Source organism: Bacillus rossius, chromosome 3, assembly GCF_032445375.1.
Source record: "Bacillus rossius redtenbacheri isolate Brsri chromosome 3, Brsri_v3, whole genome shotgun sequence".
NCBI classification, from domain to species: Eukaryota; Metazoa; Arthropoda; class Insecta; order Phasmatodea; family Bacillidae; genus Bacillus; species Bacillus rossius.
Genome location: NC_086332.1, coordinates 52,965,696 through 52,990,695, shown reverse-complemented (window position 1 = coordinate 52,990,695; position 25,000 = coordinate 52,965,696). Strand labels below are relative to the sequence as shown.

Genomic DNA, 25,000 nt, shown 5'->3' with positions numbered 1-25,000 from the left:
AAATTTAAGATTACATTATTACTTATAGCGTTCATTAGGCTGCCTCCAATAAGAAAAGCATATTATATTTCTTCACGTGTTTATTAATTTCAGATGATACTAGTTTATTTGATAAAGCTGTACTTTAATAAACTGTAATATTACAGTAATTTTTTAGATTGTAAACAAACCCCTAATTTTACATTTCGTAACTAGAATCAATCATTTAGGTACAACAATTTATAACGAAATTAAAGAAAATATATTGCAATCTGGAAATTGAATAGTAGGTAACAAAAGCATAATTCAATCGTTCACAATCGACAAAATCTAAAAAAAAAAAAAAAACAATAATGTAAATTCAAACAAACAGTAGAATAGTGTGTTTTAGTTTACTGTATAAATATTTCGTGGCAATTTATGTAAAGTGATTAAAAATATATGTTTAGGTTTTTTTTTTTTTTTAATTATTTTGACTACCATTGACTAGCACTGCAGATTTTGGCGAAGAAACATAAGATTTGCATGTATAAAAAACCATTCGAAGTTACAATAGTTAAAAAAAATTATGAAATATTTTTGAAAAACTAATCATGTTGTACAAAATGGTCTTTCAACTAAAATTTTTGTTTTGTCATTAACACATGAATTTTTGAGTTTTTTTACTAGCTTTAAAGCGTCCAAAACAAGCATAATCATTGTTTTCGATATTAGCTTAACTTGATGAATATTTAAATAAAGTAGGTAACTTAGTTGACGAACCAATATTATATTCAATAGCATAGTAGGTATGTATACGTAAAATATCCCATCCAAACAAACGAACTCATTAACACGGTCGCCGTCTGCTTAGGTATATTATAAGAAAGTAAATTGTAATAATTCTGGCTTTAATAATCGTGAACACGATTTGCAATTAAAAACTTAAAATTAAAGCTTTTCGGCGGACATGTAGTTGGGGTTTTCGTACAGAGGGCCATGAGAACGATTTTTGGCGACTAAAACCGCTGATTCGTAATTTTATTTTTTTTTTGCGGTTTTTTTGTGTTATTTCGTAATTACATGTAATTTTAATGTTACAAATTAATGTTTATCATTTGGAAACCCCTTTTTACAATTTCTTTCATATTTAGAATGTTAGCGGGATTGCCACAATTTCTCGTAAGATCAACTAAATTTTTTTAGTAAAAATCACAAATGTACAAGTAAAGGTAAATAAAATCTGTGTAAGCCGGCTAAAATAGTGAAAGAAGATTTTACCGGATGTTTGATATCATTTAAGTTTTTTTTTAAGTATAAATTCAGTTGTTATAAATACATAGGTAGGTATATACTACAGTGTCAGGACAATAAGTTTGTCTTCGGCTGAAAGGCTTTGCGCGGAGGGGACGGTTCGCGCGCCCCGACATGCCTCATGTTTAATGTACGAGCGCGTCGAGTCGGCACGTAAAGCACATGTAGTTCTTTCGGAGCGCACTGTGACCTTGTAACATCCTCTCCGTGGGAAGCCCTGCTGAGTGAGACATCCCAGCATCGGCGTGGGTTGTTCCGCGATCGACGCACTGTTCGATGATTTCTTACAATAGCGTACCTCTTGTATTATCGTGCCGTCTGCTAGAAAGGCATCATTGCGGGACATAGGTATTTAAGCTGAATAAGTTTCTACTTCAAGTGGTCTGGTATAGCTTGATCTGACTGTGTGGAAAGATCGCTATTTAAGGCTGCGGTACTTTTTTTTTAAACTAAGAATTTAGAGCTTTACGTCTGAGTTTCAAATGAAGTACTAGCAAGGTAAACGTCCGTATTGTCATTTTCACGGCGGTTTGCTTTAAATTAACGTAACAAGCACAGGCTATAGCGAACAACTCTCACTATATAGTTTGTCTCACGATTAGTTTGCAATATGCTACATACAGAGTAAATGACGATTAATGTTGCCAGATTGATAGTAGCCGGCTGGTTAAACATTCAACATTTTATTTTGTATACCATCTTTAACTAAAAAAAAATTTAATACTTTTTATTTTTACTATGTTTTTAGATTTTTCTAAGACCATTTATGATGTCTTTTGACAGTATTATTACAGAAGTAGTCATTCTTATAAAAAAAAATATTCAATGCTAAACACCATATTATTTCACAGGAGACTCTATCTTGAACAGTCTGTCACTATTAAGTTTTAATATAAAATGATAAAAAAATTGTTGATGAAACAGTTGAAACAAAGATGGCGTCTTTCAATTACAACTCCGTAGCATTAAAAAAAAAATGATTTTATCAGATGATGCTTGATCAAATACAACAGGAAAATTTATTTCCAAAATTCTCATTCCAAATTTTACTTTACGAACTACAATGTTTTAGATACCTTAATTTATTTTTCAATACATTACAAAATTGTGTCTAAAATGCTGTGCTCTATGGCGTGTATCGAGCAACAGATCTCACCGAAACAAGACATCTTGCATTGGAAAGAGATTAAATGCCCATTTCAATGCACTGCGTGCCTTCCGGCGTGTGCACGGTATTTACGTAAAATATCTAGGTGTTTTTTCCCCCCTGAAAGAATGCCGTAGTGGCGGCGGGCGCGTTGTTTGCCGGGCGGGGTAGCTGGCGACCCGCTCGGAGGACGAAGCCCTAATCTGCTGTTTACTCGTGGACTCGTCGGCCAACAGCGCGCGCGTGTGACGTGGACGCGGACTGATACGAGTCAAGCTCCGCGCGCCGGTTCACGAAGACTCGGACCTGCGCTTGCATTCCCGTTCCTCGCTTGTTCTTCGCGATATCGGGCTTGGAGAAATCAGCAACACGTTGGGGTCTTAGCAAATCCTTAAAGTCTCGTGCATTGGATCTTTTGAAATAGCTATGAACTACAGTGATTTAAAAAAAAAAAAGTAACATTAATTATATTAGTTCAATTAAACGTGGGTATTGATGCTTACAATATTAAAATTTTAAGTTGTCCAGAATTTTCACTCCACTAGGAAAGTAGAAAAAGCCAGGTTTATAAATAGCCAAACTGAAAAAAAAAAAAAATTTTATTTTTAAAATTTTTTATGTTCTTATATGTAAACCTAATTCATCCAAAACAACCAGCCTTTTGCGGACGTGTACCGAAAGCGTGGTCAGGTATGAGAGAAAACTAAGTCAACTGGTTGAGATAATCTATGTAAAGAAATTTTAAAAAATGGCATATGTTGAGTACTTAAAATATTTTTTTAGAAAGTGCATCAATTAAGACACTGTAAATTAGGTATTACATACAAAAGGGTTGTTGTTGTACTTGCTGATGTGGATCATGGAAAGTAAATATTGAAATGTATTCGTTGAAAATTTTTTTGCCAAGCATAGCTCAATTTTGTTTTTGTAAAATACAAATTTTCAAATAATGGACTTTGTCGTTGTCGCATTCGATTTCTTGTTCATAAAGTGTATTTTTGATAGCGATAAATTGGCCGAAACGCGTGTTCTACATCTGTCATACTGGCTTTGCAAGACGCACTCGGACCGGACGAAAATAGTTGTGAAATAATCAAAAAACTGCAGCCGAACGAAGGGTAAAATTCTTAGCGAAATTGTACTCGATACTAAAATCTGATTGAAATAAAAACGTTAAAGGAAAAATAATTGCAATGCTCATACCTGTTATTGTGTAAGTATAACGTATAGGTAGCTGTTTCAACTTGTAATTTATTTTATTGTGCTATGATAGAATTTAATTTTATTGCGTGGAAGAAAACTTTGCCCTTGTTTACGCGTCGATCCTGGGCCTTAATTGGTTTTAATCACACGTCCAGTCCGAGTTGATTCCAGCTTTGATCTGACTGATATGCCTGCCTCTGTTAGGATAGTTTCATCTTGCTTGTTCAAAGTGATAACGAAATAAAGTATCTTTAATCCCTGCGCTCGTGGTTGATATCGCTGAATGCGGTTCAAGGTTTTTGCAGAATGCTATTACCTATTTTGTTCACATGTAGTTTATTAAAAATCAGAAATTTCTGCAATATCTTCAACAAAAGTGATCGTGTGTTACACTTTTTCTTTAAAATATTAGGGCTTAATTAATCTCAGCTTATAAAAACGGTTCGTTAAACTTAAGCATCTGGGTTGTGGGAAGTTTGTTCGGTATTAATAGAGACACTGTTCAAAACATTATTGTTTTCGTAAGTGTTGTTTGTGCATTAGGCAGGTATTACCTACAGTAAAGTCTTGTTTCTCACAGTCACTGTGTAATGGTATCATCTATGCACCAATCAGACACTTTTTTAATTTAGATAAAACCACCAACTCTATCGGAAACGTCCTTGTCTTGTATTAATGGAATTACTTTTTTTTAAGTTATTGTAGTTTAATGGAGACATTTTAGATCATCGTAGTTTGTTTCTGAGTATAAATTGAATTTGAGGGCTGAGAATGGTCAGTTGCTAAATATTTTTGGATATATAACCATGTTGTTATTCTTTTAGATTGGGATATTTATTTGTAGCATATTGATTCCAATTCCATATTTTTTCTGATAACTTTATTAGTGTATTTATAAAAATATCTTTATTCCGTATAAAATACAGTTAAGAATAAAAATAATATAAATATACATTTATCTAAGGCTGATAAAATTTTAAACACATAAATGAACAGAATTGTAGAATAGGCCACATTTCTTATTGGAGTTAGTTCTGTTTAGTTTCAATAATGAACTTAAAAGTTGTTGAACTGTTATAGAAATAAGTCATTAGTACGATGGAGTTGAATTATTGTTACTAAGGGAAAGAGAGAAGAAACATGTTTTAGAAAATTCGCATTTTTTAAATATTAGAAGCTATTTTCCCGCGAAAGTTTTAATTTTGTAGTCATGATAAAACTGCGCCGATTTGTTAGCAATTACTTTCCTTTAGTAAATTGTAACTCTGCGTTGGTGTAGGCTTTAAGTATTGGTTGGAAAAAAAAATGATGATCTTGAAATATTAGTCCCGTTTTGTGCAGTTCACCGCACGATTTTTTTTTTTAGAGCAGAATTAAAATTTTGTAGCTACTAATATTTAAGTTGATTCTGTATATGCAGCTACTTCTCATAAACAACTATTTTCGTTACAACTAGTACCTTAAATACACATCAACCTGCATTTTCGTGTCACGTGATGGAATTTACGCTGACCAACACAATCGTCCAATGATGCAAAAAAAAATTAGTTCCGTGAAGGCAACTAGCGTTGCACTGTCTATCCACATCGCTTCTACAACAGCAAGTCTCGAACGATTTTTACTCGGGAAACCTCACGTAATTATTTATTGCAAACATGCGCGTTCGCAAACACTGGCTTGTCAACTGCTTTGCAATCGCTCTTAATCTTTGGGTAAGTCTTGCATTGTAATTTGTTAACACATTTATTTGGAATGCATCGACTTTTCTAAACAAATGCAATCGATATTTTTTTACAATGAATGAGTATTGATTAAAACGTTAAAAAGTTTTAATGGTTTTTCCGAGAGCTTGGCATGGCGCGACGTAATATAAATGCAACACCCGAAGAATGGATTTTGTTTAAGAATGCATCCGCAGGGAAAGGTAGTTGGGAGTGATTGTAAGTGTCAAGTATGAGCGTGTCGTGATGACAGACGGAAGGTTTGCGCTCCGAAAACCTGCACATCCTGCCGCCCCTCATGTTTATGAGTCGGCAACCTCGTGGTTTGGAGCTCACTATGTACTTGCGAAGCCACCCTGCGCGCGACCATGTGACACGCAGAGAACCACATTTTCTGTGTCTGAATATTTCATGATGCATGCGGATCAGTGACAATACTACAGCTGGGAATTCAGTTGGCGAGCGACTTTTGTTGGGAAGATAAGTCCTGTACGTAACTCTAAAACCATTTGTCGAATCACATTTCTTAACCATAAACAAGAATTAATCAAAATAGACCATTAGGAAGAATTTTTTTTTGGCAGTTTTGTTGAAGCTGACGTCTTGGAATTTTGTGGTATCGGGCTAGACTCAACGATATTACAAAATTAATGAACAAGCTTGTGGTATTATTAGTTTACTATCTAATGTCACGTTTTTCTTTCCATTCCTTCAGCATATTATTAATACTTGTATGGATTTTGTTATTATTCTACTACATACAGGTTAAGTCTAAATTAGACCGACAAATTTCTATTGTAGGTTCATCACGACAAAATAACTTGAAAACATATACGACTTACTGTGTAATGCTTCCCAAAAATTGTATCTATACGTTTTTGAAGTTGTAGCTGAAAAACATTTTTTTTTGTAAATAATTGAGAAAGTATTTAAGATTGAACATTAAGCACATTTATTATGTTTAGTTGAAGTTCTACAACCATCGCAATTTTTTTGTGGAAAAATTATTTCATTTAAATACACTCCCAAAAGCATGTGAAAAATCACCAAACTAATAAACCACAAAATAAATAATAAAATTAATAACAAAATGTGTAATAATTTTAGAAATTCATAAAAAAATGATGTTCAGTCTTAAGTACGTTATTTATTATTTACAATAAAAATTTTGTTCAGCGCCATCTTCAAACCAGCCTTGGGAAGCACTTCAGACCCTAGGTCGTATAGAAGTTTTCTTATTTTGTCTTAATAAATCTGCAGCTTGTACATATCGTTTGTAGTTTTTCAGAGGGAGTCGCCCAATAATAAGAGTTTTGTTGGTTACGACACTGGAGGAAAAATAATTATTTGGCCACAACAAAATATGCTGTCAATAATGTCAACACAAACTATTTTGTAGTGTCAAGTAAAACTAGTAGGCCTACGTTTGTAGTATCGACAAAAAATCTTAGAACAACATTAGTAACAACAAAAATATTTGGTACTTTATGTAGCTACTGACAAAATATTCTGTGGTTACTAAAACATGTTTTATTTGTAACTATGAGAAGGTTTAACCTAATTATGTCTTGGCTTATCTTTCCATGTTGAGTTATTGCATTTTCGAGGAATTTTTTTGTCTAGGACAATTTGTACGTGTGTTCCACTATAAAGTCATTGTATTTTGGGTTTTGTAGAAAATATTGTCTTCAAATGCATGCTACATGTTATATGTTTGTTATTTGTACTAAGCCATTTAAATTTTAATAATTTATAATTTTTGTCGGAAAAATGCGTCATCACTCGTTAGACGTTCATGTCCTGGGTCTCCACAGCTTGGGTAACAGGCTGTACACAGAATGTCCGCTATAGTATTTTTTTTAAATTACTTTATAATAATTATAAATTATAGCAAAATAATATTGCCGATGAAGCCGAACCTTAAATACGCAGATTGCTTTTACTCACAGCAGTCTCTTCAGAATGTACACGCTTGGTTGTCTCGAGGCTTGTTTGCTATAAACCAGACTTTTTTTTTTGCCACAAATAAAAAGTTTAAGAGACATGCCAATTTTTTTTCTTCAGATATGGCCTTGTTCAAAGATTATGTTGCCGCAAACAAAAAAGCGAACTCGCAAGTGCTATTACAATAGTTTCTGTTGCTATAAAGAAAATATTTTGTTTTAAAAACCAAATTATTCTAACCGCAAAGGAATGTTAATTTAAAAAAAAAACTAAGTAAAGCGAAAAAAAAAATACTAATTAAACATTTTTATGATTTTAAATTTAAATAATGTTGATTTATTTCATTCGAAAAAAAATCTTATTTAGTTTTATTATTTTGCTGTAAAGAAAGAGATTTTACTGTTTTCTAATTCTCAGTCACATTAAAAAAAAACAGACACGATAAAAAAATTCTAAAATATGTTTACAAGGTAGTTAAAATTCTTCACTAGCAACAGAATGATCCGTATGCATAAAATGTTTAAGCTAAGTTTATTACATGGCAATTGTTGCAGCTTATTGATGGTCCTGTATTAAATGCCAAGGAGAATTATGGGTGCAGAATGAATGGAATGGGTGTGTGCAATTACTATGTAAGTAGCGTAATTGAAGTTATAACAGAATAGAAAACTTTTTTTTTTGGTTCTAATGGAAGTTCAAAGCTAATTCCTTGCTGACGTGTTGTGAACATGCTTGTTTAAGGCTTGATCTTACACGCCATGTGATTTTTGTCATTACTTTTTTAAGGGCTATTTCAAAAAAATAACTCGATATCTTTCTTGCATATGTTGTTCTGCCACATAAATTTTCAACAGATATTAACTTAGTGTAATATAATGGGTGTCAAAAGTTTCATCAAGTGAATATCTGATGGAAATATTTGTGACAAGATAACAAATGCATGGGCGGTATCGAGCTAGAATTTAAAAAAAAAATGTAGGCATTAATTAAGAGAAATTTAAAAAAAAAGCTACATTAAGTGTGAGACAGACTGTTAGTAATTAAATCATAAATTAGAGAACGAAATTCACTCTCCTTTCAAATATAAATCGCCAATAATGTTTTTGATGTGTTTTGAACATATCTGTTAAACAATACTCGCTTCATGATAACATTTTAAAGATTGCTCGCAGCGAGTTTCTTTTGAGGCTGTAATCTGTTTGCAGCTACCAGAGTGACTGGTGCCAAATGTTGTAAATGTGACAAAATGGGAAACTGGCAAGGAATACGCGAGACGAGTGATGCCAGCGAACCTGGCGGTGTGTAATGTACTGAAGCTTTTAAGCGCGTGTAACTAGTTGCAGTAGTGGCATCTAGCGGCGTCAGGGGCGCAACAACTAAATTTCCAAAAGGGGGGGGGGGGGCAATATACCTTTTTTTTTATAAAGAATCATCGATCCCCCCCTATTGAAGCGGGGGGTCCGGGGGGGTCCTCCCCCGGGAAAATTTGTATTTCAAGGTAGAAAATGGTGCTATTTAAGCAGTTTTATTATCTAAAAATTGATTACGCAACACTTTCTTTGTCCCCGTTTGCCCCCACTTCAAGGTTTCAGAGGGGGGGCAAAATACCCTTGCCCCCTCCCCCCCCCCCCTGTTGTTGCGCCCTTGAGCGGCGTGGAGTGTGAATTAGCTTGAAAGCAGTATAGCTTCGCCAGTGGTGAATTGGCCAGGGTTGCCCATGTTGTGGTGCCGGTGGAATGAGCGCGCGTGTCTGCTTGCCCCCGCAGTACGATGACGGCATCCACCCGTACATGGAGAACCCGCCGCCGCCGCCGTCGATGTACGACCCGCACGCGGCCCACCGGCCGCTGCAAGGCATCGCGCACCACTCGCCGCACGTGGGCCACGGCATGCACCAGTACCACGCGGCGGCCAACCACGTGGCTCCCGTCGCCAACCACGTCATGGGCTCCGTGCCCGACGTGCACAAGCGCGACAAGGACGCCATCTACGGGTGAGTCGTTACTTTCCACACGCTGTTCGACTTGCCGACCTCTTGAGTAGCAGTGCGTGTACATACACGTTGCATAATTATCTAGCAGAGTTGCATTTTTAACATTTTTCTGCAGTACGGCTAAGGGGAATGTAATTGGATATAAATCTGGAGCTTTTTAGGTTTACAGTCTTTTTTTACTGCCTGCTACTTAACGTTTAATTTCGCTCAGAAAGAAAAAAAATTTAATTTAAATGTCTTTTTAAAATCATCAGAAGTTTTGTGATTTTAAAAGGCTGAAATAAATTAAATAATTTTTTTCTGAAAGAATTTTAAACCATACCATGCGGTAGCCAAATGCAGTGCCTTTAAAACCAAAATCATCAGTTGTTTATTCCAATCGCTTCTCCTTATCCATGGTGCACAAAAAAAAAATTAAGTATTCATCTTTGCTAGCCAATGATTCAAAAAGTATGCACTATATATAAACATATTTCATTTTTTGTAAGTTCAGCCACTCAAAAAGTCTACAAGTTTAACAGTGTTAAACGTTAAAGTAATAAATGTCCTGGAATGGGACGTACAGACTTGAATTTACGAAGAACGCTGGTTACAAATTATCTTCGTAAATTTATAGATACTAAGTTGAACTTAGTTTAAACATGAACCAACTATACTAATATTGGTGTATAGGCAAATAATTAAAGAACTGGTTGTGACTACTGCAAAACACACACCTATTTTTTCCACGTGTACTTATGTTTATCCTGTTTATTTATAAACTGAAAACTGCAATCGGGAAGTCGAAATACGGCGTAGTTTCAGTTATCTGAAATTACGAAGAATTCTTCGTTTATTTGAGGTGAATACTTGGTTGAAAAGTCCAAAAATTTACTGTAATTTCACACACCTCACACACCCTCCTCGCTGACACGAACAAATAGAGACTGGAAGAATTATACTTTCGTGAGGCTTCTGCTATTGGTTCACTGTTCATCTGGAGGACTCTGGGTCAATTTGAGACCCTCAATCAAAGAGGTTAACCCGTTCAGACGTCAGCAGACAATGTAGAGTTGGCGTTTTTCCAAGTATGCAGAGAATTGTGGTCTATCCTAGGGGTCATAGAACCGGCGAATTTTTACATTCCTTACGTATAAATCAACAAGCTGATATCTAGGAATTGGAAAAATTCTATGTACTCTGGAAAATTTCATTTCATCATTGGCTACTAACTCGTGAAGTCTGTTAACTGGCATACTCGTTATTCAATACTTCTTTTGTTGAGAGTGTTCTGTTACCTGTGGTCCAATCATTTAAGCAGCAAATAGTAAACGCGTTTGGAGTCTATCCTATCGCGATATGAATCCGCGAATTTTTCTGATCTCTACTGATTGTTATACAAGCAAATTTCAAAACTGATTTAGAATCCTGAAACACCTTTATAACTTTCCATATAAAATTTACGAAGAACGCTGGTTATAAATTATCCAGAGATCTTTGTAAATTTACGGATATCTTCGTAAATTTACGTTTACATATTTTACTCATTCGAAAACAGGAATCAACAAGAATATTTAACCAAACATTCATAAACTTGTTAAGTATATTGCGAAAAAACGCTCTTATTCCTTCATGTGCCTTTACCCTGAATATAATTGTAATTGTAAACGAAACTCTAAAGTTGAAATTCAGCGTAGTTTCTACGAAGACCCCGTTATTTAAAATTACGAAGTACTATTCGTTTATTAGAGGTGCTTCTTCGTTAAATAAATACGTAAATTCACTGCAATTTCTAGCATTGTACTGACTAAACAAAACGTGGAAGTTGAATTACGGCTTTGTTTCTACGAAGAACCGGTTAACTTAAATTACGAAAAACAGTTCGTTTACTTCAGGTGAATTTTTTGAAAAATAAATATTTGCTGTAATATCTAACAGCGTATTTATTGCGAAAAAAATTACTTATTTCTCCTCGCTAGCGATTCTTTCCTTGTGATTGGCGGCCGTGTGCAAGAGAAGCCATTGCCATATTTGGCCGGGCCATTCAGGACTTGTTTGATCACAATGAATTGTGTGCTGACAGTAGACATGTCCCTCAAATAAACCCAGACAACAACGATACAAGAACAATGCTGCAGTGTTGTAACACAAAACATGTCAGAAAATGTTTTCGCGAAAAATACACGGCCCTTCTGGTGTAGGGTATGTCGAGGCGATGACGTCGTCAGGGCGTTACGGGACGTATTAACGATCAGGAAAAACCGTGTTGTTAACTGCATTACTATTTGGTGTCATGATTGTTGCACTTCCACTTTTGTGACAAGGCCTTGGGACTGCGTAACACTACTAGAAACTGAATTGAATTGCCCAATTTTTTTTTTTTTTAAACACGGAACTTACACATAACCTGTGATTTTTACTGTACGCGCATTGACACTAAAGCCCATCAAATCGTGAATGTACGTAAAATATTTTAGCTATCAAGTTACTGGCCGATAAACACAGATGGCAGCAGCGCTGTATGCAGCTAACGTATAACTACACTGTCTGTGAAGTTTCATTAGTTATTTTTTTGTAGTAAAAATGTTATGTCAACATGATCTGTAATCTCAATACTTATGGAGTTATGATGATGCGTAAAACCGCACCAATGTGAAGTGCGCTCGCTCGCATCATTGACCGGTGGTGGTCGCCGCAGAGCTCGCGTAGGTGAGCGACGTAACGCGCGCAGTTCACACGAGAGCGACAGAACGCATTGCCTCCGAAGGTGGTGCATGTTAAACATTTACCGTAAATTCAGGTAACCATTAAAATTACTTCCGTTATAAGTTCCTTTATTTATCACACTTCGTCACGATATCGCCTTGTATTTCGTCCTACCGAATATTTCGAAATCACCAAAAAATAATTTTGTAACGTACACGAAGTGGCGGCTTGTCAGTATCGGTAGCTAAATCGCGATGTTTCTCAAAACCACCTAGATTTGGTTTTCTCGCTATTGTGATAGGTAGAATAATGGCTGACATGCCGTAGCTAATTTCAGGCGAATCAAGGATGTAGTAACCTCGTCTTCATCGGCCCAGAAAAAGTGCGAAGCACCTCTTAACGAACATAGCCAATAATAAAACTAATTGTGCCGAAAATTGATACACTATGATAAAGTCTAAGATGCAGTATAGTCCATAATGTAAAGATTAAAATTTTCTTTATAACACAACAAAGCCTTTCAACGTTTGGAAATTTTATCGAGCATCCTGGCAATAAACCAGTTGTGAGGCGTTTATTATCCTAAAATATATTACAAAAGCGAAAGTTTGTGTGAACGTGTGTTACTCATTCACGCCCGAACCGCTGAACGGATTTGGATGAGATTTGGTACACAGCTAGCTCATAACCTGGATTAACACATAGGCCACACATTACTATGTATAACATTTTATTCCTAATGGAGCGAGTGTGTGTCATTTCTCTACGTTCGCCACACGGTCATACACATAGTGAGGTCTGACAATTTCCTACCCTTCTTGGTGAGACCCCTCCACTTAGTGGAGCTCGAACTAACGCGCAAATAACAGTTCAGTTTGGAACTTCGTCAATAGATGGCGTTGCCTTGAATTTTAAACGCGCTATCGTTTGGGGTGTCTGTCACTTCTGAATTTTCGTTCGTTTGTCCCGTATGCGTTCCTATACCATTCATCCGTTTGCGATGAAATTTTAGTGAGTTGTTATGCGCATGCCCGCGAAGGTTTCTGAGTTAGCACAACTATTTTACAATAGGTGTCGCACTAATCGTTTCAACAAATACGTGTATTTAATATAGTTTACGGCAGTTCATGTGTTTTCGGTGCATGAGTGCATACTCATTACAGAATTGAAATTAATTAAATAGAAACAGCGATAATTCACAAAATTGAATTGAATTAAATACAAACAGCGAAATTGCAATTCTTGTGTGATGTAAACAGTAGTTAGCCCGAGAGTCGTTTCCACAAACGTGTTTATTTCAAATTGTATTGCGGCAGTTCGTCCTTGTTTTCTTTGGGAGTACGCATGCATGACGCAATTGAATTGAATTCAATATAAAAGAGAGACAGAGAGATAGAGTGATAGATGTAGAGTGAGATAGGGACAGAGAGATAGAGGGAGACAGAACGGGGTATAGAGAATGAAATTGAGTTAGATAAAGAGATATATAGAGCTACTTAAAGGTATATATATATATACAGAGGTATAGCGATTGGTATATAGAAGAGAGATAATGGGAGATATAGATGTATATATGTGGAGATAGAGAGGTAAATAGATGTAGGTATAGATAAAGATTATATATATATGCTTTTTGTATGTGTACCTACTTCAAACAAATTACAAAACAACATTGAATGAGGCATTGCAACGCATGCCGAGCATAAGCTAGATAATAGAATCTTTTCAATATCAGTAATATTTCATTTTTTACACTTTTTTCTATAGTGCTTCATAGAGACTACATTACATGCAGACCATCCATTTTAAGATATATAGAGGTAAATAACTATACAGTGGCAGAACAACATCTCCCGGGTTCTGCCAGTGATAGAAATTATTTTGCATACTTGACATTCAAATTGAGAAGACAGCTACTGTCTACATCTGATTTCGAAAAACGTCCCCTTCAGTCTGTGTTCAGTCCTGGCAGCTAATTATTAATACTCTACAATGCGAGACTAATAGTTATCTAGTTCCTCCATTCGAGATTAAAAAAACCCGTCGACAATTGATTTTTTCAAAACATTCTATCGTCACGCACTTTCGATCACATTACCTACTTCATTTGTAGATTCATAGAAGGCAGTTTAGTCGGTGATTGTATGAGCGTACAGAAAACCAACGTTGAGTTTCCAGTCTTTCAGATATATGGTCGTTGCACGAACGGGACTCCGTCGACTTGTCACTTGCTCGCGATAGTGGCCACCTACGTAATTTGCGTTGTTCTGCTCCAGGGTAGACACTTGCTGATTGGCTACCGCCACGTTGTAACTCCTTTCCTGGTTTTAAGTAACTGTTGTTTGTAAGAGAGTGATTAATATTACTTCAGAGTAAACCAAGTAACCCGTGAGACAATGATATGTGATGAAAGAGACCATAATAATTCGCGGATTCATTTTGTGATAGGCTAAATTTCAAACAACTTTACCTCTTGGTACTGGTTCACAGTTCATGGGAAGAACTCTGGGCCAATGAGGAACTTTCAAACAATAGTATCAAATCACACACCACCAAGTTGAGACACCGCAAGTCAACAGCCAATGAACAGGTGCAGAGGACTGTGGAGTCTATCCTGGAGTTCATTGAAACCGCTAATTTTTCCGGTCCCTACAAACTAGAGACCTGCAAAATTCGCGGATTCATTCGGTTATAGGCTAGAATTCAAACACATACCTATACCTCTTAGATAATTTTGCTATTGGCTTACTGTTCATCTGAACGAATCTCAACCAGTTATAAACCCTCAACCAAAGAAGGATCAAATCACAGACAAACCAGCTGAGACGACTTAAAAGTCGGCAGCCAATGAACTTGCGTTATTTGTCCGAGCGTACAGGGGTATGTGCAGTATATCTGGAATGCCCTCGAAACCGCGAATTTTGCAGGTCTCTACTACAAACAAAACGCATTAAGCTTAGCGAGCAGCCAATGTTTCGCGCGACGAATCATCATGTCTGAATATTGGCTAATTTATTTACTATCCTCCTACTTAGTTGTTGACTGGTTCTTGGTGCATGCCGCGAGAGAGTGCAGTGTACAGCCGCGAGCAAGCCCAGCACGCGTTTGCCCCCCATTTTTTTACCCAGCAGACCGATGCATGTATACTTTAATAGGGTAAAGCTGGAGATTGTGCTTCAATCACGCTACAGTCATGCATGGAACCGTAAGAAACTATCTAACATTCGCATGTACAGTACAGTTAGGTAAATTCTTGCAACTATATCCAGGCTAAAAAAAAACCTCATTGGAACACCTACTTACCATGATCATTTCGCGGCTTACCTACTGCTTGAATCTCTGTGTGAGTGACGGGTTTTAATGTAAACTACTAATCCGGACAATTTAAGTGTTAATTACTTTGCAGCACTTGTATGCATATGCGTATTTTTTTGTTACTTGTAAATTAGCTCTTTGGTTTAATTTTTTAATGGTTAACTTTAATTTTTGGTTAAAGCTTAATTATGTTGTATATCTTAATATATATTATCATTTATTATTTTTATGTTCTTGTATTTGTAAAATTTCAATGCGTGATGTAATAACAGAAAATGCGGTTACTTATAAGAAAAGGTGTTTCGCCCTAACTTCACCATCAGTAAAGACCATAATAAATAAATAAAAAATAACTGGTTGCTAATTTAATGGGGGAAGAGGTATGGCCGAGGTCTCGTTAGCAAGTCACTGAACCGCAAATAAATCCGATTAGCAATGGGTGTATCGTTTGTAGAGACCCAGGAATAATTTGTGTTTTTCATTGGCTGCTGCTCTAACACAATTTTCACCACGCGTAAAAAAGGATTATTTTATTATTGACGTGTGTTATACAAAACACTAAATGTATACGCGCTTTAGAACAATGTCCTTACAAAATAAAAGGCAGGTATCAGTAAAACGCCCGTTCTTATTTAATGACAGGATAGAGTGGGAAACTGCTCTTACGCGTTGCAATGGCATTTCACGGGCCATTTGTCTCGTTTTGGAGTACTGGCTACCAATAACAAAGTTGACAGACGAACATTTTATTTAACAATGTGCAGTCAGGACAGAAGGTACTCTGTGGCAGCAGCTACTGATTAAATGACTCCCACATGACTATGTATCATCAAGTCCAGAGTAACGGGACTTCTAACTCTTTACACGGCAAAACATTTTTTTACCTTTACAACGAAATTATTTTTAAAACTTATTTGCCAATTATTTAATCGTGTTGCTATAAGTAAAACACTGAACTTTTTTTTAATACATAATTGTGAGACAACGTATACTGTGACTCTATGCCTATGTTTGCTATAATTTCTGATACTACGCTAAATCTTGCTTCTTCAGATTAACCATATGTATATAGTTTCATTTCACAGGACTGTACAATACACACTGTTGTATTTGTAGATTTACAATAGCAGGTCTTTGCAGATTGCGTTACCAAAGAATATCTTTGTAAAATTAAAAAAAAAAAGAATTTACAGTGTAGATTTGTTTTAAAACATTTTTAATGTCTACAAAACTGGCGTGGCCATTATTATGGCAGAAAATTACGGAGACGCCGACAGACTAATTGCTAGAAGGCATATATGTAAATTAAATTGTAAAAATGTTTCAAGTGAGTGAAATTTTTGGGAGCACTACTTTTAGTTACTTGTTACTCACGGATTGTCGTAGTGGTAGTGTTTTCTTTAATTAAATGCTGATTTATGAATTACGTTACCTATAAACACATGATTTTTTTTCTGAGTTAAGTTAACAATTTGCGTGTTCGATGTCCTATTGGCTACACTTCTCAGGTATATTTGTTTAATGTCGAGCTCATTTCATTCGGTAAATTTTCTGAAGCCTCGCTGTTTCTTTGGGGCCCATGCTTTTATTGGCAAAGAGACAATATTTGTAGGATAAACAGTGCTGTCGTTATAGCAAAGGCATTTAAATCCGACGAGTCTTTTGAAGTCTTTAACTTGGCAGCAGACGTATTCGCAAATTGCTATGATTTCTTTACATTGCCCGCATTATTAATCCCTCGGACAGGAAAAAATAAACGTCAAATAAAGGAACCATCAAACTATAAACCACACATTTTAAGCGGAACATTTAATTTGGTTCGTATAGGTTTTATACTGAGAAACTCGTTGCAATATTAGAAACTATTATCGTTTAATTCGTGTGCATACATAACATGTAAAATTTGACAATGCCTTAAACAATAAATTTTTGAGATATTTTACTATAAATAACTTTGAAACACATGACTAACGTGGACTGCCTTTAATTGTGTTACAATAATTATATTCTGTGTAGTTGCTGTATATTTATCATCAACATATCGATAAAATGAAACGAATAGGTGGAACATTCTTCAAATATTTGTAATAGCCATATATGTATATACATTTAAACACTGTGTGTATCGTTTATTCAGAAAAAAAAATTTGTTTGTGTGTCAGAAATTATACTTCTTCTAATAATGTGTGTATTAAACTATAATACGTTTTGTGCTTAATTTCTAAACAAATTTTATGTTTGAAAAATAACAATGGTTATACAGCTTTAAGTTGTTCCTTTTTTTCTATAAATAGTTTTACAGAAATAACAAATTTAATTTTACTTAATCTTTAAGGTTTTCCGATATTTTGCTAGTAGAAATATTATGTTGCCTCTACAATTCACCCAAGTACGAATTTTTTATTTAGTTTTTACGCATGATATTGTATTTGTATCGTCAGGTAAGGTGTTCGTGAGATCATAGATACAAGTTATATAATACTCTCTCATTTAAAAAAAATTAATAATTTGTCAAACTAAATATATTTATTAAATTATATAAATATGTGAATATTTATGACGAAGGCATTAGTTCTGTCACGTTATATAAATAATGTGGCAGACGCATTGTTTCTTTTTGTTATTGGCTCTTGTCAGTAACGTCGATAATAACTTTGACCAATCACTCGATATCCAAAATATTTATACGAAAATGTACCGCGTTTGTTATTTTTACCACCGTGGCACGATTATTACTGTGGTCACTCCAATACTTTACACAGTATAATGGTTCAACCTTTTGACGAACATCATTCAGATCGATAGCTAACCGTGATATCACTAAATGTTTTGCAGGATTAAGGAATTGCAGTTTTAAGATTCTTCTCATGAACAATTATTTCCTACTTTTGCCATTGAAGTTTATGTTTATTCTAATGTTTATTATATTATCTGAATCTCCTCGAAATTAACTGGAGCTCGATCAACAAACACACAAAATTGTCTACGTATCTACTAGTAGATAATACATGTGTAGCCCGTAGTCAATGCCGGAATATTTTTACGAGATGTTTAAAGATTTTCTTTCGGGTGAAGTGTCCAAAATACATTATTAAAATATTAATTGATATTTTAAGAAATATTCAGAATAACTTTTTTATGAGCGAGTTGTCTTGTTATTTACCAACCAAATCATGTGACGTGTCAAATACAAATAAACTGACACGACATTATCATATAAATGCGAAGAAGAAAAAACTCTCAAACCATTATTACACTCGTGTAGTATGATAATTGAATTTCTATTTCAATATAATTATTTAAATGGTTTAATAAACCGTGATTATTCTTAATATTGAAGCCTGACCTGAACAAAGAATTTTTTTTTTGTAATGTAGATATTCGCAAATAATTACTTATGTGGTTGGTCCTAAAACACCTAAAAAAAATTCCCGTTTTAAAAAAAAAGTGCTTCCGTTTCAACAAATAAGCAATTTTTCAAAATTAGTTCATCCTAAGAAACATGTTTCTGTTATTATTTCTAGGGTGACATGTAAGAAAATGTGTAAGTAATTTTTATTTTTACTTGTGCTCTTTTTTCCTTATATGGACTGAGAAGTTTGACTTATTCTTTTGAAACCCAATATCATGTTGTAAAAAAGATATCTGCTGCTGACTTGCACTACTAAGACCACATGAGCAGGCTCTTCCTTTTAGTAGACTTACTGAATCCCCAATTGGCAATTTTTACCTAGCTGTCTAGATTTGTTCTTGGAACATGTCAACGTCGCAACTTTACGAAATGGTGTTGTTTTTTTTTTTTGCTAGTATAAAACAGTCTACTACGTGCCAGACTCAGTTGCTTATGGAAGGGAACTGCAGGCTGTTTCCGAGAGTCAGATCGTTGGCAAGAGACATGATGTGAGCGACGCGGTGGGCAGGCAAACGTTTATATTTTTCTCTGGGGCGGATAGCGAGCTGAATGCCCCCCCGTCGTCGCGGCCTCTGGACGAAGGCTCTACTGGGTTGTCGCTAGCCATGGGTGGCAGGGAGAACAATGTCCGGGGAAGGGTAGTTTTTGTTCACGGGTAAGAGAGGGTCGGAGGATTAACTGTAGTTCCCGTTCGTGCCTGCTGAAGGAGGGGGGGATGTGTTTTTCCCTCCCCAGCGGGGGGTCGTGGAAGCCACCCCCGGGTGGCTGAACGCGGGCCAGTTGCCAGGCCGGCGACGTCGCGAAGCGAAGCCCAGCCCTTCACACCTTTAGAAACTCATGAGTCAGGGAGAGGAATGGTCACAGGACTTACAGGAACCAAAATTTTAGTACTCACAGCCTTCCAGGTTTGTTGACATACGAGGACAAATTAGCGTGGTAACAGTTGGGAATGTTATGTAAACAGATTATGTTACTGGTACTGAAGTCTGGTAACTACTACCACTTTGTAAAATTATTGCAGACCTGTTTGAGTTGTCCTTCCTCTGCTCACGAGCTCTTATAACAAAGGGGGCGCTAAGGGCGACCCCGGATCTTGAATCGCACGTCCCTACGCGCCTGGCTCAGATTTACAAAACGGTAACCGTTTTAACAAACGGTGCTCTGCGCGAGGCAAGAGACTGGTTTCAACGCATTCTAGCGGACGTTTCGCAACCATCGATACAATTGCTACTGCAAAAATAAGTTCTACAGATAACAGGACCATCGCACAAAAATAAAAACTTTTTTATTATTTCCTCAAATGCTTTTTAAGTTGCGATTATCTCTTGTTATGACCATTAAAGTGTACAAAATGTATTCCAGGATATTTTTGCTATTATAGAACGTTTCATTTGGCACACCAGCACGCTTGGTACGTCCCCGGTGATCACAAAAGTAACTACATACGAGTTAATGACACCAGATGCGGGTCCGCCATGTGGATGAAATCAACGAAAAAGCGAGCTCTGCGCATGCGCGGAATTTGGGCTACAGATTGGCAACAGATGGGACACCAAAATCCTGGCCGCGTCCTGTCGTGCACTAGGAATACGTAGCAAATTCAGTACCTTAATCCTTATCTTTGTGTCTTGGAATATTGTAATACCAGCAGTGGAGCCTTATGCTGAACGGAATCCGCACCGCGAGCTGTCGCTTGGTATTTGAAAAAACAAATTTTGCAATACGGCAGCCTGTACGTCTCAACGAAATGTTCTACTAGAATTTGGCGTGTGGTTTTTGCGAGGAAGCGTGGGAGATATGAACGCGACATATCGGCGGCGTTAACGCTGACACACACGCACGCGCGCACACACACACACACACACACACACAGAGAGAGAGAGAGAAAGAGAGAGAAGGGGCGTCTAAACGTTTTCGGGCTAGTGCACCGAGTTTACTTTGCTTTCGTCCCCGCCGCCTCGTTTTCGCCTCCCGTCGACGTAACCCAACCCGGGCGCTCCGGCTCGCTCCACAGACGAGGGAACAGTAGCCTATATATAGATCGGCAACTGCCATGTTGACAACTGAGGCTCCGCTTATCGCTGAGGGCACGGATGCATGAAAATTGCGTCGTACCACTAAAAGTGGGATGGTGCTCTTCAGAATAGCAGGGGAAATCGCGCTCCCTTATTATTATTATTTTTTATTGTTTAGCCCCGTTTGACTTAACTACGCTTCGGCCTTCGACCTCATACTTCTGAAGTCTTCAGTTTAAGCGGTGTTGGTTAGATGAATGAACGTATTATTGTGTTATTGGTAGGGACCGGAAAAATTCGCGGGTTCAATGACTTCTAGGATGAACTTCATAGTTCTACGTACACTCGGTCAAATGCCACCCACTCATTGGCTGCTGTCTTGTGAGGCGTCCCAACGTAGCAGCCTGTGATTCGATAAAGCTTTGGTTGGGTGTTTCTCATTGGCCCAGAGTCATCCAGGTGAGTTGTGAGCCAATAGCGGAGGCATCACTGAGGTATAATTATTTGTATTTTAGCCTGTCGCGAAAAGAATTCGCGAATTTTTCCGGTCTCTAGTTATTGGATCCAGTTGACAGTAACCGAGACGGAGAAAGGCAAGCAGCGTGCTTTGCTTATTGCATGGATCAAGAGAAAAGAAAGAAAGGATTACATGAAAAGCGGATGTCCATAAAACTTGAGTAATAGATTGCCAAAGTTTTGTACACTTACAGAACACGTTCAGTTCGCCCAAAGACCTCACCAAGGGTTTGATAAGTCTGGTAACATAAAAAAAAAAAAACTACTGTTCAAGCAAAAATTAAAAAGTATAAAATACGACTGCAATTTCCAGCTTCTTAAATAGAAATAGAAAATAAATCCAGATTATGCGTACTTTTGAATTGCCATATAAAAAAACCCGCAAAAGACAGAATATTGTAACATCAGTTGACCATCTCAAGTTTCATGTGTAACATGGTTTTAAGTTTAAATTTTGATTAGTTTATCGATAAAAAGTCTTAAGTGACATGTTAATACACCACTTCTAATTTTTTGTGTGAAAGCGCAGTTTTTCCTACCTGTTTGCTGTTATTAATCATGTGAGGGCGCAACTTACCTGAAACCGCAAGTCGAGCGCTCACAATTATATGTAGATCATATTGCGAAAACAATTAATTGGCAGTTGATAATAAAATAATAAATATATGTTTTTATAATTCCACTTGCACACAGAAAAAATACAAACACGAAACTCATATATTATATTTAGGGGAAAAATAAAAAGAATAAACAAATATGTACGTCACTTCCGCTCACAGATCTCGCTGCAGGAGCGCGCAGCATAACAGTGCCTCAAAATGTTCACTTTCTCCACCAAAGCCTTATAGTCCTCAACCTACGGATCGACTCTCATTTGTTTTCCCACCGTCCACGGCCACGGATGTCACTAGCTAATTGTATTCAAGGAGGGCATGCACTAATTAGAGTTTGTAAGAAAATGCAAACTGCGGTCATTTTATTTGCTCGCATAAAGTTAATTTCCCTCATCTTTCTATCAGTTTAAGCATGTTATACAAAGATACTACTCTAAATGCAGAAGAACGTTTGAATGCCATTATAAACTGCTTTATTTAATTTCTAATTTCTGTAGGTATGATCCTATAACTTGACCACTGATCACTCTTTATCTATCTCTGTTAACGTTAAGTACGTTTGTAGGTTTCGTGTTTACACAGAATAAATAAATAAATAAATATATATATATATATATATATATATATATAATTCCGAAAAGCGAATTTCAGACATATTCGTGAATGATCGGGGTTCATTGGATCCCAATTACGTAGCATATGACCCTCTCCCTGCATGGTTAATCCCCAGCACATAATACGTACAGGCTTTTATCTGTACTGCTACAAAAAATGTTCGCATTAATACTGGGTTCGGATTCTTGCCCGGGAATTTAAGCTTTTTGTTGTCCCAGTACTTACATTTGTTAAAGTTCTTTGTAAACTGTTCTCTGAATAGCTTTCCAGTATTAACTGCGCACATAAATAAGAATGATAAAAAAAAGGAAAATTGTTGAATATTCTATTATCTTTCCCATTGTTTAGAACACTTATGATTGTATTAAACATTGATCAACATGTAATAATTTTCTAAGCGTGACTATACGTATTCAGTATTGTTTCCAATAGGCATGCCTTTTAAAATTTACAGTAGTTTTCTTGAATATGTTACAATTTATTTCTTGGCAAGTGGATTCCAAAGGAATTTATGTTAATGTTATAAAAAAAAAAAGTAATTTGTGCGGTGGTGTGGGGTATAAAAACCGTCTTCCATGTTGTTGGTCAAACAACTAAGAATAACAACATCGTCGTCAACGTCCTCATTGATGTGCATGCGGCGAGGAGACCTCAGGTTGGTTCCGAGACTCGTTCCTCCGGCAATTACCCGTGCGGTGTCGAGTACTTGTGATTTTAGTCAAGTGAAATGCTTTTGACTGGAAAATCAGTCAATGAATTCCGTCTACGAATCAATATTACACTATCATTATCAGAGCTGAAGGTATAGCTGATGATTTTTACCCAACTCATTCAACGCAAATCACTTACGTAATCAGTGAAATTCATCCAGTGCAGAAATCATAAGTTTTTACTCAAATTTGACTATTTTTACTCAATTTTACTAAATTTTTACCTTTTTTTAATTTGCTATGATATCGTTTAAAATTCACTTCCTATTGTGTGAGATTGAGGTTTTTGACGACCGTGGTAACCTGACGTGTGTGAGCCTCAAGGCTGAACTAGGGTAGATTCAAATCAATGGAAAATTCACAGGCTCCTCATCCGAATTACTTAAATTCTACTGATTAGCAACTCAGTAGCAGGTCGTGAATTTCAGTCCCAACCAGGACTCTTGAATATTAATATATGATATCGTTTGGTTCCAACATACTTACGAACTGTATAACCCTAAATAAGGCAAAATCCGACTTGCATAGCAGGTAAAGTAAATAAAAGCAAAAACCTTTAGACTAAACAAGTTTAGCAATAGGTACCTTTCTCCTCATCGCCATGAATTTGAAAGTGGGCTTCAGTTTCCTTGCTGATAAATGTCGGCAAGGTTGGTAAAATACCTACATACTTTCGGTATGCAAAAGATGCTTTAAAACGTGCTTAGCAATATTTTAAAAACCACAAAGGAAAAAAAACTTTGGCTCGAGTGGATGATTTCTACAATAGGCGTATGTTTACGACTTGGTAGAAATGACCTGATTGTAAGGTTTTCCCCCCGTGGTCAGCCACAAACACGTGTCTTATCCAGATGGCAGTTTTAAAGACCATTGCTATCGATTGCGCGATGCTCCGACACGCTTTATGTTCCTAAGTGGTCGAGCTGCAGCTAGTGTTTATTTTGGGGTTTCCCCGTTCCAATCGTCTTACCCATCATGTTCCCTGCCTGTTGCGACAAGCATCTTCCTAAAGGAACAAAGTATGGGTTAGTCGACTGTCGAAAGAAACGTGTTGGGACCTAAAACACTTCTGTTTATAAAACTCAAACCATGTACATTAAAGATAACTTAAGATGACAAAATGGCAACTGTATGTAAAACTATCATATTTTTGGTTGCGTTGGTAATTTACACGCATTTATGTCTACACTTGTTCGTATTGCGATAAACTTAAAAGTAGAATGAAAAATCTTTTCATATCGTAGGCAATAAAGAAAATTTTCATAATTTACTTATGCGCACAGTTCACTATTAGTAATGTAATATTTTTTTTAGTGTTTTATGTTTATTTTTCAACAAGACTAGCGTCCCTTAGATTACTTTTTCATTTGTCAAAATTGTTGGGGAAAATACAAAAAGGAAATTTAAACCTAATAATTATTCACATTACAAGCAAGCAACTGTGCGACAACAAGAAAATAAATTGTTTATAAAAACCTTTCCAGATAATAATGTGGTCACTCTACAATTTTTTAATAGTAATGGTTATATGCATGAACCATTTCTGGTTATTATGTAGGAAAAAAAATTTCTCTCAATCATTTTGTTTGGTATCTACTTCGTAGAAAATAATTATTTATCATATAATAGTTATAATTCAGCGTGGAATTATAATTTTTATAGTATGCAAGAAAAAAATGTGATGTTTTAAAATTAATTTAATCTAACTGCATGTTTTTTCAGAACTAAGTTGACTTGTTTGGTATTCAAAAGAAAAATTATTAGGGGATCGCTACTCAGAAATATTATTATAATTATTATAGTAACATTATCTTTAAGTAGCAATTCTTTTAACACGA

The 25,000-nt window shown here is 36.1% G+C and overlaps 1 protein-coding gene across 9 annotated transcripts in view; it reads left to right on the top strand.

The window, feature by feature from the left end:
• LOC134530695 (homeobox protein homothorax) overlaps positions 1 to 25,000 on the top strand; it is a 689,928-nt gene that overhangs the window by 5,107 nt on the left and 659,821 nt on the right. For all 9 annotated transcript variants that reach the window (XM_063365782.1, XM_063365781.1, XM_063365777.1 and 6 more), the window contains exon 2: positions 9,054 to 9,280. In XM_063365782.1, the coding sequence (XP_063221852.1) occupies positions 9,054 to 9,280 (227 nt within the window). The remainder of the gene's footprint in view (positions 1 to 9,053; positions 9,281 to 25,000) is intronic.